The sequence below is a fragment of the Platichthys flesus genome, chromosome 13 (genome assembly GCF_949316205.1).
Source record: "Platichthys flesus chromosome 13, fPlaFle2.1, whole genome shotgun sequence".
In the NCBI taxonomy this organism is placed as follows: Eukaryota; Metazoa; Chordata; class Actinopteri; order Pleuronectiformes; family Pleuronectidae; genus Platichthys; species Platichthys flesus.
The window spans coordinates 8,370,602-8,382,794 of NC_084957.1; the positions used below are offsets into that span (position 1 = coordinate 8,370,602).

Here is a 12,193-nt window from a genome sequence, read left to right on the forward strand (position 1 = left end):
TATGCAGCATGAACAGCAGCGCATCACCATCATGGTATCCATTCTTCTACTTCATCTGCCGTGGTTCAGTGGAGCACAACCCGCCCAACTTCCTCTTTTTTTTAATTGCCCTAATGCTTATTAAATTCAGAGAGCTGGGGTTCTTAAAGCTCATTGAGTGTCCCCTTAGACATTTGGTTCTTGATAGCAATGTCCAGCAAACAATGAAAAGAGTTGGAACACATCTCTGATGTCTCCTGCTTGGCCTCTGTCATAATAACCAGTCTTGGGGAAAGAAATTGTTCTGTGTGACTTTCTTCCCCCTTCAGTCAGAAAGTATTTTCAAAGGTAATTACGTGAGCTGAAATTATTAGGTGGCTATTAAGATTTTCATGTATGATAGCTCATGCCTGCTCTGCACTAAGCTAAAACCATTTCAGTGCAGCGTGTTCCCTTGTTTACAGGGAACAACCCAGTCTGCCCGCCCTAATGCTGACCTGTGTGTGGTTTAATAATGGCTTTCTGGCATTTTGTGGAACCAGGTGCATGATGTGCTGCACACACATAGTGCTGTGTTGATCAGTTTTGACCTTGAATTTCCATATTTTTCTCAAAAGAAAAGGAAGAAGACTGATTTGTGGAGATGGACAAAAAACATTATATTAAACTATTGCATCAGAGCTCCGTTCAAAGTAGCACTGGGATGGAACTGTGGTACAGTTTGTGCTATAATTTTATCCCTGCCTCCTCCTTGCCTCTTGTCTACCTTAACACCTTAACTGCAATCATTAAGTGTAAGGTTTCTCTTGTGAAGGTCTAAGCTGGATTTATACCAATGCATTCCGGGTTGTAATGCATCTAGTGGAGGCTGGTCTCATTTGGAAAAGAGTGGAGTTTAAAACCAAGGGTCAATATGCTGCGTCTGAGAATTAACTTGAGATCCTTTTTATATTTTGCCATTGAGTACTTGATGCCTGGTTTTATGTCCTCTTGCAGTGAGCTTGATAATCACTCTGATCCTTGTTCTGCTGATCCAAGAGCGTTCATCATCGATCACGACGCACCAGCACTAGCGTTGTTTTTTCTGACAGGTATCATTAGTGTCGCGGCCCCGTTCAGACCTGGCATAAACATCCATCTCATTTGATCGGTACACAAGTGGACAGCTTTAATGGCTGGTGTGACACATTCAAGACACTTTCAGGAACCATACGAGATCCAAGCACTCCTTTGGAGGTGGTCTCCGACACATCCGTTATGCTATGTGAAAACTGAAACATGTCCAGCAACCACTTTGAAGAATGCTACAGTTTGTCAATGTTTCCCATACATTGATTAACGTGCGCCCTCTGCCACACTATTAATGCTGACCGCCAGATATTGATTCTCAGTTTTTTTCTTTTAAATTAATGAAATCCTACTTCAAAGTAGTGGTGCTTCAAACACAGGTTTTCTCAGCTCTTCCTGGCTCTGCTCTCGCTCTCTCCACCTCTAACACTGACATATGCACACACACCTTCTTTCTGACTGGACCATGACTCTCCTGCATTATTCTCTGGAGACTGAGGATCTCTCACAGATTATCTTTGTGCTTGCCATTCACTGCCATACAGGATTATGTAAGGATGTCACATCGCTGAGTGTTTGTTAATGTACTGAATGATCAGCTTTGATTTACTCCCGGGGCTCGTCTCTGTAGTCTATTAAGTGTCAGCTTCCATTTGATCATAATCATTTCCAAAATTGGGATCAATTAACTACATATATTTATCTATAATCCATCCCCTGGCTTTTTGCACATTTCATCTAAGGGTGAGAAAAACTCCAGTTTCACATTTATAGCTTATTGTCCAATGGTTAAGAGCCCTCAAACAAAATCACTAATCTTTCACCAAAGGCCCCCATTAAGTCCCGGTAAACACTGAAATCTCCACTTTGCTAGTATACTCTGAACCTCTGTCTTTTCTATCTTCAACACAGTGATTCAACTCTATATGCATGGTTGTGACAGAGCAGTTGAGTCCCATGATTTCGATCTCGTCATTCAGTGTGGTGTGTGTGTAGGACATGTATTCACTTTTTCATCTCTTGTTTTCACAGCTCCTCTGAGAAGTCCCTGCCCTGGAGAAATGCAGGTATGTCAACTTGAACACTAAGATGATGGATAGCTGTCCCTCTTCCTAATACAAGTATGCTTTGTGTGATGCGTTCAGATCATGAAATTAAGCAGTACCACAGTTAAGTGCAGGGGGCAGTGTAGCCAATAGTTCAAGCCACAAGGAAGAAATTTCAACAATGGTGGAACTTAAGTATCTGTACGATGTTACTTCGCCCGAGCAGTTATCACACAACAGCCTTCTGCTCCGTTCCCATGTCTGTCAGAAGCTTTGTCTCTTTGTGGATGTATTTCTTAACAACCATGCCCACATAAAGGACACATGGATGTATGTGGGCAGTTACATGGTTTTGAAATGGACTTCCTCGCTCTACACCTTATGCTACACTTCAACCTAAAAATATACAGACCTCCTAATGCGTTATAACATGTAAAGGCAGCTGAAATTGGCCTAGAAAATACTGCTCAGCATCACAGGGATAAAATATATACATATAACATCTAGAATGCTACATTTTTCTGCTTCCTGCTTCTCAATACTGTTTTAATATTTGCAGAGAGGTCCTTTTATTTTTCTGTACTGTATTTGTCTGTGTTGTGCAATACAGGCATGTCTTATATTAACACAGTTATCATTGCTAACAAGAGCCTTTTTAAGCACACTTACAGTAATGGACGACCTGGGGCGAACTACTGTTTTAATATTTATTTAAGCTACTTCTGCTCACTCACACACAACTCCGTTGGTGACCCGGGGCTGAAGGATTTCTCACCGACAACTTTGGTCTGTTTGTTTAGCCCGCATCCTTGAAGGATCTTCAGGAGGGAAATGGATAATGAATTGAATTTACTAATGTTTTTCATGGCTTATTAATTTTATTCTGGAACTTAGTGAATCTCTGCAATGGTCATTAATCTTTTATTGTCGATCCCATCAGACGAGCCTATGGGGGGTTTAGTTGTACATATGCTCTAGGAATATTAATACTACACACTTTTCTCATTTGCTGCCTATTTCCTTGCTCAATGTATTTCATTAGTGTTGGAACAGAGCTGAGAACTAATCACAATCGCTTTGTATTGATTTCTCATTGTACTGTAGATGATAAATGATAGTCAGATGTGGTAATGTATTTTGTTTCCCCAGTCTAGAGGAGTTTAAGTCTAAATGTGTAGCGCAGAGCGTAATGGGCCACGTTTTTGTCTACGGGCTTATTGGCCTCATGAGCCACCGAGCATATGACTCCACTGTCTGAGTGTTGTGATAGAAACGTTACTGTGGAAACGAGCATGTTGGCCCCCGGGCAATGTCAATGCAGCCCCCCCCGCCCCTGTCCACTGACAATAGAGGACAAACCTCTCGGAAGGAAAACTTTCTTTCCTGTATTTTTTTGTTTAGCCGCTTCTTCTTTCACAGATGTGCATTCTTTCAACACACTGCCAGCTTCATGTTCAAAAAGGACCCTGCCAATTTGATCAAAGCAAAGGCAGCCATCTTCCTTCTTATCAAATGTATACTATCCCTTTTTATACAAATGATGTGCAAGACAAGAGCCCTCTGACTCTGGATTTGAATTACTGAAATTCTACTTAAGATTTATTTTGGAAATATGCTTCAAAAAGTTAAAACATGATAAACAAAAGAAGAAGAAGGTTTTATAGTTGAATCGGTTTGTAATTGTGTAACTTTAATTTGTTATCCAGTAGTAGTATTATCTACACAATCTACAGATCTATGCATACATTTGCAGATTAGTGTTAACATGCACTACTCTTGTTATAATTTTTTTAGGCCAGTAATGTTTGATCATCAGCTTGGGGAAAAAGGGTTGTGTCTCTCTGTCCTCCTGGTGTTTCTCCCTCTATTTATTTTCCTCTCCTGTTCTGGCCTCTTGGCATCTCATTTATCAAACAGGATCAAGACTCAGTATGAACACCCTGAGGTCTTAAAGGACGCACAGAGACAATGCTAGAATATAAGGAGACAAAAGACCTTTTGATGTAACATTTAAAGAACACAAATGCTTGTCCATGTAAACTGTAAATACCTAAACAGAACTCTTGTATTACACACATCAAATTTGTAAGAAAATGCAATCTCTCTAGGCTAAAAAAAGTGAAAACAAAAAAACTCACAGACAATTGGGTTATGTTGTTTCGGATATGAAGAAAACAGCAGTCGTCTTCTATATGTATGGCTCCTATTTTTAAGTTTTACTTAAGGGCTGGCAGGGAAATTTCAGCAAAATGTCCAGAGGTCTGTGCATGTCTACTAGCAGCATACATATAAATAATAAACTATTCCAAAGCTTTTTGACGGATACAGAAAAAACAAATGCAATATTCCCATTTAACCTCAACAGGGTTGTGTATTAAATTGAAAAAAGCATTATTGAAATGCAATCGACAAGGTGTCCTGCACTAATGACCTGCTCACGCCAGGCAATGCAATATTTTTAAATGGTTAAACACTCCGATATACAGATGTAAGAAAGCGGGATGTCAGGTACTAGGCCCATATGTACAGAATTCAACTCTCACTCACCAGCTGACTTGGCAGGATATGAAAGTCCCCGGCAGCCAAGGTTTGCCTCCAGCTGTGCCCCTCCGCTTGCTGCCATTGTTCTGGTGATTGCAGAGTAACCCATTGACAGTAGTCACGCTTAACTAGATTGTGATTATGGGGAAACATTGTGCACAGGGACATTAGAGGCCCAAGTCAAGTTCCTGTTTTCCATCTGGTTGTTGCCACTACACATACAGAGGGCTGGATGAAGGGGAACGTTAGAGCAGTTAAACTATTCGGAGCATGGCCGCATACTAAAGCCCCAACCCAATTTTGCTTCCCAAACTTAGTATGGCAGTAAAACTGAATGACTCGAACACAGGCATGGAACTAATGTTGCAGAAATTATTGGCTGTTATTGTTTCCTCTCAACTCCAAAAAATCGTCGGCGACTTTAATGACAATTATAATCTTCTCTGTCTCAAAAACTCTGTAACCGTTTCACACTCAAAGCTCTTTCTCTTTGTCTGACTCCCCTGCTCTGCTCTGCCTTCCCAGATGCCTCCGCCTCCGGGGACACAAAGTCTCGGGTGACTGACAGTTCCCAGTCGCCCAGCTACCGCATCAGGACTGAGTCAGAGCAGGTGTCTCTGTATTCCCCGGAGCAGTCCTCCCCCCATGAAAGTGAGGGTCTGTTATTACCTTCTCTCCATCTTCTGTACTGCGTTTTTTCTTTTCTTTTCTTCTTCTGACTCACGTCACTGTTTCATTGCCTCAGCATTATCCCACGACATTAACATGGAAATGATTTGACAATAAACTGTTTCATTACTTGTCTCTTGATAACACTTTACCTAAAATCTGTGTTTGTCTGCACTTTTTTGCTGAACAATGTGCCATGGTACATTGAAACACAGGGCCGGTAGAACATTTATCCTCCTGCAGTGCCATTTGTCAGTAGTGATGTTGTCTAGGTAAATGTCACATCTCTTATGAAACCAATTGTGATGTCCATCTCATAAACCTCTGACCCTTTGTCCTTTCTCTGCCTCTCTCTCTCTGTCACTCTCTCTCAGGGTCCGCAGTGAATTCACGCAGCTCCACTCAGATTAACTCGTACTCGGACAGTGGCTACCAGGATGCCAGCAGTGGCTATTTCAGTGGCCAGAACCCAGGCAAGGCTGAGCTGAGGATGCAGCACTCCTTCCCTGGCGCTGGCACCCTGATGAGGAACGCCAGGGCTGAAGGCCAGGCTTCCACCCAGGTACTGGCAGCAACTGCATCCACAACATATTGCTGTCATCATAAATATAAAATGTATCTTTTAAAGAGTTATTATCTGGATTAGTCTCTATTAGGAAGAGCTGTACGCCTTATTCATGCAATCATCCAAACAACAAGTGGGCAATGTATAAAATCATGTAGATACATGTTAGGAGTTTTAGTTAATGGTCTGCCAAACATCAGAATAGAGGAAAAAGTTGAACTGTACACAAAATTGTTGGTGCCAGACAGGCTGGTTCGATCATTTCTGAATCCGATCTCCTGGGATTTGCGTAAACAACAATCTCTAGAGCTTTTACTAAGAAAGCTGTGGAAAAACAAAACATCCAGTGAGCGGCAGGTCAGCAGACAGAAACGAGTTGTTGATGAGAGAGGTTACAAAATGACAGAAAGGCTCCAATAACTAAGGGTTCTGCACTCCCAGGGTGCAGAACAAGTAAAATGAGCTACTGCAGCAGCAGGAAAGCATGATGAGTTCTGCTCTCTCTGCAAAGAACAGAACTGTGATTAATGATGAATCTGGATTGAGACATGCAGATGGTCGGGTCGGAAGTTCCAAAACCCTACGACCTGCCTAGTGTCCGGTTGGTGGATGTGATAGGCTGCGGGAAATCATTGGCTGAATCCCACCGCCAATCAGAGAAGTGTTGCTGACCATGTGCATTTCATTTGATGTCACAATGGCTAATGGCTACTTTCCCCCCTGTTAATGCACCATGTCACAAAGCAATCAAAGTCAACTCAAATTGGTTTCATGAACATTACAATTAGATCGGTGCACATCAGCGCTTTTCCCAGTCATCAGATGTGAATCGGTGATTGATGTAGCAAAAGGGGAGATTGTGAAGAAAGCAAATCTGCAGAAATGATTTGATGCAGTTATGCGGACATGAAGAATGGATATATTCAAAGTGCCACAAAGAACTGAAGCTGTGTTGACAGCAGAGGGAGATCCCTTTCTATCCAGTTTGAGCATGGTGTTTCCAAAATCAGGGCTCACAATGTTGAAGAGCTCATGAAATTGAATTAATAATTGATTGAAGTTTAAAATTAATGACAAAAAAAGAGAGACACCAGAATTAAATTGAGATGTTTCCCGTGAAGATAGCAATGTGAAGTATAAAGAGACAGGAGGCTCATAGTGTTCTGAGCACAACAGCATAATGATGCTTCATATGGCAAAGTACACAGAGACCACTGGGAAACCAAATTGCTCTATTGTAGACACAAATGGAAAAGGGAAAATGATTATGGCCTAGAGTAAAGTCATGTCCTGTAATGAATTGGTTTATTTAATGCTGTGTTATTAAGCATGTTATTCCCATTCCTCAGGTAAAGTGAAGTGCAATATGATTGTTAATGATTTTTATGGCTCCTTAAGGACTGAAGAAACAAATGCATGAAGCCATATTGTTTTTTTCCCCTCACTTGCAGGTTCCAGCAGTCCAAACAGTAGTGCCTGGCCGTGCGATGCGGAGGGTGAGCTCGGTGCCTTCTCGCTCTCACTCGCCAGCCTACGCCAGCAGTATCTCCCCCTCCCGCGGCTCCCTGCGCACCTCACCCGGCAGTGCCTATGGCTCACCCATTGTAACTGAACCCAAACCCCTCTCCAGCATCTTCTCCACAACCTTGCCCTCTGCCCAGCGCATCAATGCCACTACAGCCTGCGGTGGAAGCAGCTCACCCTACTCGACCCAGAAAAACTCCCCTGCTGCACTGCGACGCGTGGGCTCCACAAACTCGCGGTCGGGCAGCGCTAGCCACAACACCTCGCCCTATCAGGCGTCCGCAGGGTCCTCGTCAGGCCGCATGGGCTCGCCTCTCACGATGATGGACAACATTAACCCTCCGCTAAACAAGCAGCCCACCCACTCGTCGTCTCCAGTCAGGGCTACTATGACCGCTGTGCCCCAGCACTACAGCTCCACCCTTCCCCGCTCCATGCTCCACAGCACTGACCCCTATGGACCCCAGAGTTACGACATTTACGAGAGGATGACGCGACCTGACAGCCTCACAGGTGCTTAAATACACACACACACACACACACACACACACACACACACACACATACACACAGACACACTAATCAGAGTGTATCACGTCAGCAGCCTGTTCAAACTCGATTCGACTCTTTCATAATTTAATAGGGAATTATTTTCAAATGACTTGCAGTGTTTTGTCTGCATAAAACTCTAAGAGCAGTTGCAGTAGCTAAAGAAAACACATTTTGTCAAAAAAGAATACAAAGTGTTTTGCTCTTTGCCCTGCTGTCCTTTTTTTCCCATTGGCGCACAGCTCTGTCAATTGTATGCAAGTATGAATTTGTTCTGTGTTGTGTGTGTGTGCGTGTGTGCCAAGGCCAAGCTCCCTCATGTGGACTCAAAACATGACCACAGGAGGAACACACAGTTTTAATATCATCCAAATGATTCCTCAAGTTATTTCCATTATTAACATGGTAAAGAGACCTTTTTCCCTCACGACAGAAAGGCCTGAGCTTCAACATAGTTTTAATTCAAGGGATTCATGTAAGATAAGTTTCTTCTGACTTCTTGAGCAGGGGATTTCTACTTAAGGCTGTAAATATTTGGACAGTGATACATTGTTCAATTTTTTGGGTTCGTTGCTCAGCATACTCGACCAGAGAGGATACACAGATTGTGAGGTCAGTGGTTCTGCTGGAGGGCGGCCAAAACATAGTTTCTGAGAGAAGACAAATATTAGCTCAAATAGTTTAATGGACTACGGATCATAGTTAGTTTTGCTGTTGAGAATAGACTCTGAAACAAATGTAGGAGTTCATATTTGAGATAATGAGACATTGTAAAACTACTTACTCTGTCAATGTAATTTTCAATTTTAAGCAGCCATAAAGTGACTTTACTGGATCTATAACGACATTTCACATTTTTGAAGATAGTTGAGAAGTTTATAGTGTTTAGTGTTTATTCAGAGATCATTTTGGTTTGAATTGAGGGTTACAGCAGAATACAAGAGTCACAGATAACCTTAGTATAAAAAGTCCTACAACTACTACTCCTGCATTATCTCTGCATTCATTAACCTCTGATTTAAACAAACACACTAACGCACACACACAATGACTTCGCTCTGACCCCATACAGAAACATACAAATAAATTTACCGACCTCATTGGGCTGTGGCAATTAAAGGTACAGAGAGGATAGAGCACCTTTAGTAAATCAAAAAGCGTTTTTATAATCAGTACACACTCTTATGATGGAATTTCTCACAACTTTTAGAATTTTTACAAAATAATCAGCAGTTTTATCAATAATCTTAATTATTATTAGTTGCAGTTGGAGACTTACTGCTAAAAGAAAGCTTCACCTCAACCAACTGAAACAGACAAATCCTGCTATTATATTTATATCAGAATGATCAGGATGCCGGATCCCACAACTTCAAATAGCTATTTAAATATTCGGATTTGGTTCTAGGGTTAGCTAAAAAATTAGGTTTAAGTAAGTGTAAGGATTGGGGATTTGTTATTTAGAACAACTGAGGAGATGAGATCTGGAAATGGAATAAGTATTTGGGATCACGCTTGACCAAGCTGTCATGTTTTTGAAGTAAAAAAAAAAAGCCAAAAACAAACACTGGCTAATGTTTCTAGTTTAGTTCTTCTTGCCAAACACATATCTTGTTTGTCTGATTAGATTTGCAGATAAAAAGGCTTTGAACTACGAGCAGTCCACAAGTAAAATGATGAAGTCACATGTTGGTAGATTCCGCTGCCAGTCCGGTTTGTTGACATAATCAAAGGAACCTCTGTACTGTGTAAAGATTTTGTTTTTATAGCAACATGATAATCTACTCCACCACACAATAACAAGTACATCTGATAAGAAAGTTGGTCATCTTGGTGTTTCACAATATCCGTGCAGCGCCACAGTAAAATGGATTTTCAGCCATTATTTCACAACTTTCATCTTAGACACCTCATAACAAATGCATAGGTTCTAACTTCTGTGACCTCAGTGGTGGGTGCGGCCATGAATGAGGGACATATTACACTTGATCGGTGAGGAAAGTAAATGTCTCTTCCACTTTCAATACAAAACCCCCGAAGTGAACAAGCCCTAATATCAAGACCTACAAGGTTAATGGGCTGTTTTCTGCTTGAATACATGCTGCCTGGGGAAATGCGCAGATGCCCTCGTTGATGACCCCATCCAAGGTGAACATTTTGATTTGTTGTGTCACATGGGTTTCCCCTCATCCTCGGTGTACTTTGTGTGTTTGGTGTTGCATGCGCATGTGTGCCTTTTGTCTGTTGTTGGTTGAACCTGATATTCCTGAATAACCACTGCATGTGCACGTGTTTAGTGTGCAGTGTTATCAGCATTAAAAGGTTACAATCTGCACTGTGGTTTTACTATGGGCTCTTATCGCTAGGGTATGGCAATATGGGCCGGAACATTATCCCAGTATGTTTGATGTTATTGATCTGTTAGCAATTACCTTGATACACATTTAATAACACTATGCGTTTTTAATTGAAACAATGCCGTTAAACATTTTAGAGACCGAGCCACCATAATGGTTATACAGGACAATGAGGAACCACTACATTAAGTCTCCTCCTCTCTTATCACAGCAAATTGTGCTACACTTAAAATGAAGTCAAATTGCAATTCTATTCTGTTCTGGCCAGGATGCTTCTGTTGCACATCCCCTTACATTGTGAAATGCCAAATTTAGATTTAGATTAAAAATAATCCTATAATTCCCTTTCCTTTTTTATTCAATAAATTTTGCGGTGGCTGGATTATTTAACATTGAAATAGGTGTGAACGTTTTCTCTCTCTCCTCCCTCTCCCTGTATTGTATTGTGCATAGAGCTGATATTGTTGCATCATATTCAAAAGATAAGTTTTGTGGGGGAGAAACTGAAAAGGGGTCTGATATGACGTGGAGGCCATTGTCACTCACCAACTCTTTAATTAGGGTTCAAATACTTATTCGAATGCTTCTGCTTGTTCCTCTCTTATAGCTTTTATCTAGTCAACCTTATCATATAAATTCAAAAAGCGTCCCTGCCTCTGTTTGAGTCATACCAATGTGCAGTGTCATGCTAGGTCCAATACTAACTGTTCAAGGCTGCAACACAGGTGACTGTATTGACTTTTTATCTGCTTGGGGGGTGGTACCCTTCTCATATACTGGAAAAGACTATTTGTGTTTCCCACCTTGTTGACACAGGTTGTCGGGGACAGATATCAATCGGCTTTTTATCTGAACATGAACCATGTTTAAATAACGTTGAGTGAACTTTCTGTTCCAGATGTTTCTCCTCTTTCTGTGTCATTTAAGCATCTTAACAGTCACTCGTTTTGACATAACTTTCCAGGTTCTTGCAAGTGGGTGGTTAGGACAAGGTGCATTTTATTTCTTCCTGGATAGTTCCTACAAAGTACAAAATATCAGCAGCCCGACTAGATCAGTGAAGAATTAATTACATGCATCTGAAATTACAGTTGTCAGTGTCATTTTGTTTTATTTTAGTGAACTTATGTTGTGATGTAGAAGAATTTTTAAGATTGTTTTATTGTCTAGTCCCAATATGCTCACAAACACGTGCTGCGGCTATGACCGATGATGTCTCCAGCAGACACAAATGGATTTTCAGTCCCCGTCCTCTGAGTGGACTGAAACACCAGCCTAGTTTGCTCCCTCTCTCACGCCTCCCTTATCTTCCCCTTATTCCCCGTATTTCCGCCTCCCTCTATTCCCTCTTCTGTCTCCCTTTCCTCTCGCATACATTTCACTGGAGCTTTGTCTCTGTCACAATAATTTGTCACAAGTGTTTGATGAGCCATAGTAGAAGGAAATGGGATGATCCCACGATCAGGCTCAATGGCAAACATTTGGGCAAATGCCATCCAACAGCCTTTGCGTTGATTTTGTAGCTGTTGGTTATTTTTCTGTCAGTATCTATCAGAAGACATTTTATCTCCTTCCCTGGGCTTTTTGTTTCCTGTTTTCACTTCAAAAGACTTGAATCCCTTGTCCCTTGTCTGGTGTTTCCTTTCTCCTCCTCTCCGTTCCCTCCTCTCTCTCTCTCTCTCTCTCTCTTCCCTCCTTCTTTTGCTACCACCTACCTTGCTCTCCAGGTGCACTGGCCATTGGCAAGCAGTCATGCCTTCCCTCTGCTGCTGAAAAATGAAGACAAATTCTGCCCATTGTGCCTAACGTCCATTTCAGGGCAGAGTGGAACAAGGGGAACTGGCACATTTGCACGTTCGAGTTCTCAAACTAACAGCCCAGCCAACGCGGTAGCT

The 12,193-nt window shown here is 41.7% G+C and overlaps 1 protein-coding gene across 4 annotated transcripts in view; it reads left to right on the forward strand.

Annotated features, from left to right (window-relative positions):
• Positions 1 to 12,193, forward strand: part of pkp4 (plakophilin 4) — a 72,317-nt gene that overhangs the window by 33,721 nt on the left and 26,403 nt on the right. The window contains exons 4-8 of one of the 4 annotated variants that reach the window (XM_062402285.1): positions 2,080 to 2,114; positions 5,160 to 5,291; positions 5,678 to 5,865; positions 7,320 to 7,905; positions 10,063 to 10,089. In XM_062402285.1, the coding sequence (XP_062258269.1) occupies positions 2,080 to 2,114; positions 5,160 to 5,291; positions 5,678 to 5,865; positions 7,320 to 7,905; positions 10,063 to 10,089 (968 nt within the window). The remainder of the gene's footprint in view (positions 1 to 2,079; positions 2,115 to 5,159; positions 5,292 to 5,677; positions 5,866 to 7,319; positions 7,906 to 10,062; positions 10,090 to 12,193) is intronic. The other 3 variants (XM_062402286.1, XM_062402287.1, XM_062402288.1) reach the window with 3 other exon arrangements.